Raw genomic sequence first — 1,327 nt, 5'->3', positions numbered from 1 at the left:
ACATTTAGAGGCACTAAACCTATGAATCCCAGAGCCAGGAGGCAGCATCAGGGGAAGGCCTTGGTCTCTATGCCCTGTTGTTGGCTATCCAGAGAAACTCATTGGCCACTGTGTGAGACAGGATGCTGGAGTAGATGGACCATTGGTCTGATCCATCAAAGGGAGTCTCTTAATGCACATAAGTCTTTGGATCTGATCCAAGGTAAGAAATGATTTGTGTTTAGAAAGGAAGCCTAATCCCTAACTAGTAAGGAGGACACCAATTCCATTTCACCGAAGTCTAATGGACTAGACACATTTCTTCAGAAACTTTCTGAGGGCTTCCTTCATCTCTCGGTTTCTCAAGCTGTATATCATTGGATTGAGTAGTGGAGTTAAAACAGTATAAAAGACAGCAAAGATTTTGTTTAATGCTCTCAACTTCTCAGACTTTGGAACCACATAAACAAGCACCAGGGTCCCATAGAAAATTGAAACTACAATAAGATGAGAAGAACAAGTGGAGAAAGCCTTTTTCTTCCCAGTGGTGGATGGGATTCTCATGATGTTCTTGATGATATATATGTAGGATGCCACAGTTACTATAAATGGTGGCAGGGTAAAGATGGATGAAAACACAGTAAGCATAAGCTCGATGGTCTTTGTTTCACTGCAAGAAAGTTTCACTATTTGGGTTATTTCACAGAAGAAATGGTCAATATCCTTGGGGCCACAGAATACTAACCCTGATATCAATATGACAAATACTGACATCCCTATGAATCCATTGATCCAAGAGCCAGCTGCCAGACGAATGCATAGCCTAGTGTTCATAATAGAGACATAGTGCAGAGGTTTGCAGATGGCTAAATATCGATCATAAGACATCATCGCTAAGAGGTAACATTGTGTAGCAGTTAGGGAAGCAAAACAGTAAAACTGAGCAATACAGCCCCATAGTGATATATTTCCATTCCCAGTCAGGAAGGAAGCAAGCATCTTTGGGAGGATGGTGCAAACTGTGCAGCTATCCAAGCAGGACAAGTTGCATAAGAAGAAGTACATGGGGGTATGAAGCTGTGGTTCAGAAATTACTAGGACAATGATGAGGATGTTGCCAGCCATCGTGTAGACATAGATCAGAAGAAATAAAGAGAAGAGAGGAATCCGCAGGTCCTTTACATCCCCAAATCCCAGGAAAGTTACTTCTGCAATGTTGGTTTGGTTTTCCCATTTTGCATTTGCCATCTCTTTTTCTTGAAAATAAAACACATCAGGATTTCTTTTTTTAAAGATCATTTTTTAGTTAAAACTCTCGCACACACTGATGCATTGGGATGGATCCAAC

At 41.1% G+C, this 1,327-nt stretch overlaps 1 protein-coding gene across 1 annotated transcript; it reads right to left on the bottom strand.

The window, feature by feature from the left end:
* Positions 1 to 288: 288 nt before the first annotated feature.
* Positions 289 to 1,104, bottom strand: LOC107116436 (olfactory receptor 1440-like). Its single transcript, XM_015418328.1, has one exon. The coding sequence runs from the start codon at positions 1,102 to 1,104 to the stop codon at positions 289 to 291; it is 816 nt and encodes a 271-aa protein (XP_015273814.1).
* Between the last annotated feature and the right edge of the window lie 223 nt (positions 1,105 to 1,327).

Source organism: Gekko japonicus, unplaced genomic scaffold, assembly GCF_001447785.1.
Source record: "Gekko japonicus isolate JY-2015 unplaced genomic scaffold, Gekko_japonicus_V1.1 scaffold7241, whole genome shotgun sequence".
NCBI classification, from domain to species: Eukaryota; Metazoa; Chordata; class Lepidosauria; order Squamata; family Gekkonidae; genus Gekko; species Gekko japonicus.
This window is presented reverse-complemented; position numbering and strand designations above follow the sequence as displayed.

Coding starts and splice junctions, on each gene's coding strand:
- LOC107116436 (XM_015418328.1), bottom strand. CDS start 1,104: ATGGCTGGCAACATCCTCATCATTGTCCTAGTAATTTCTGAACCACAG.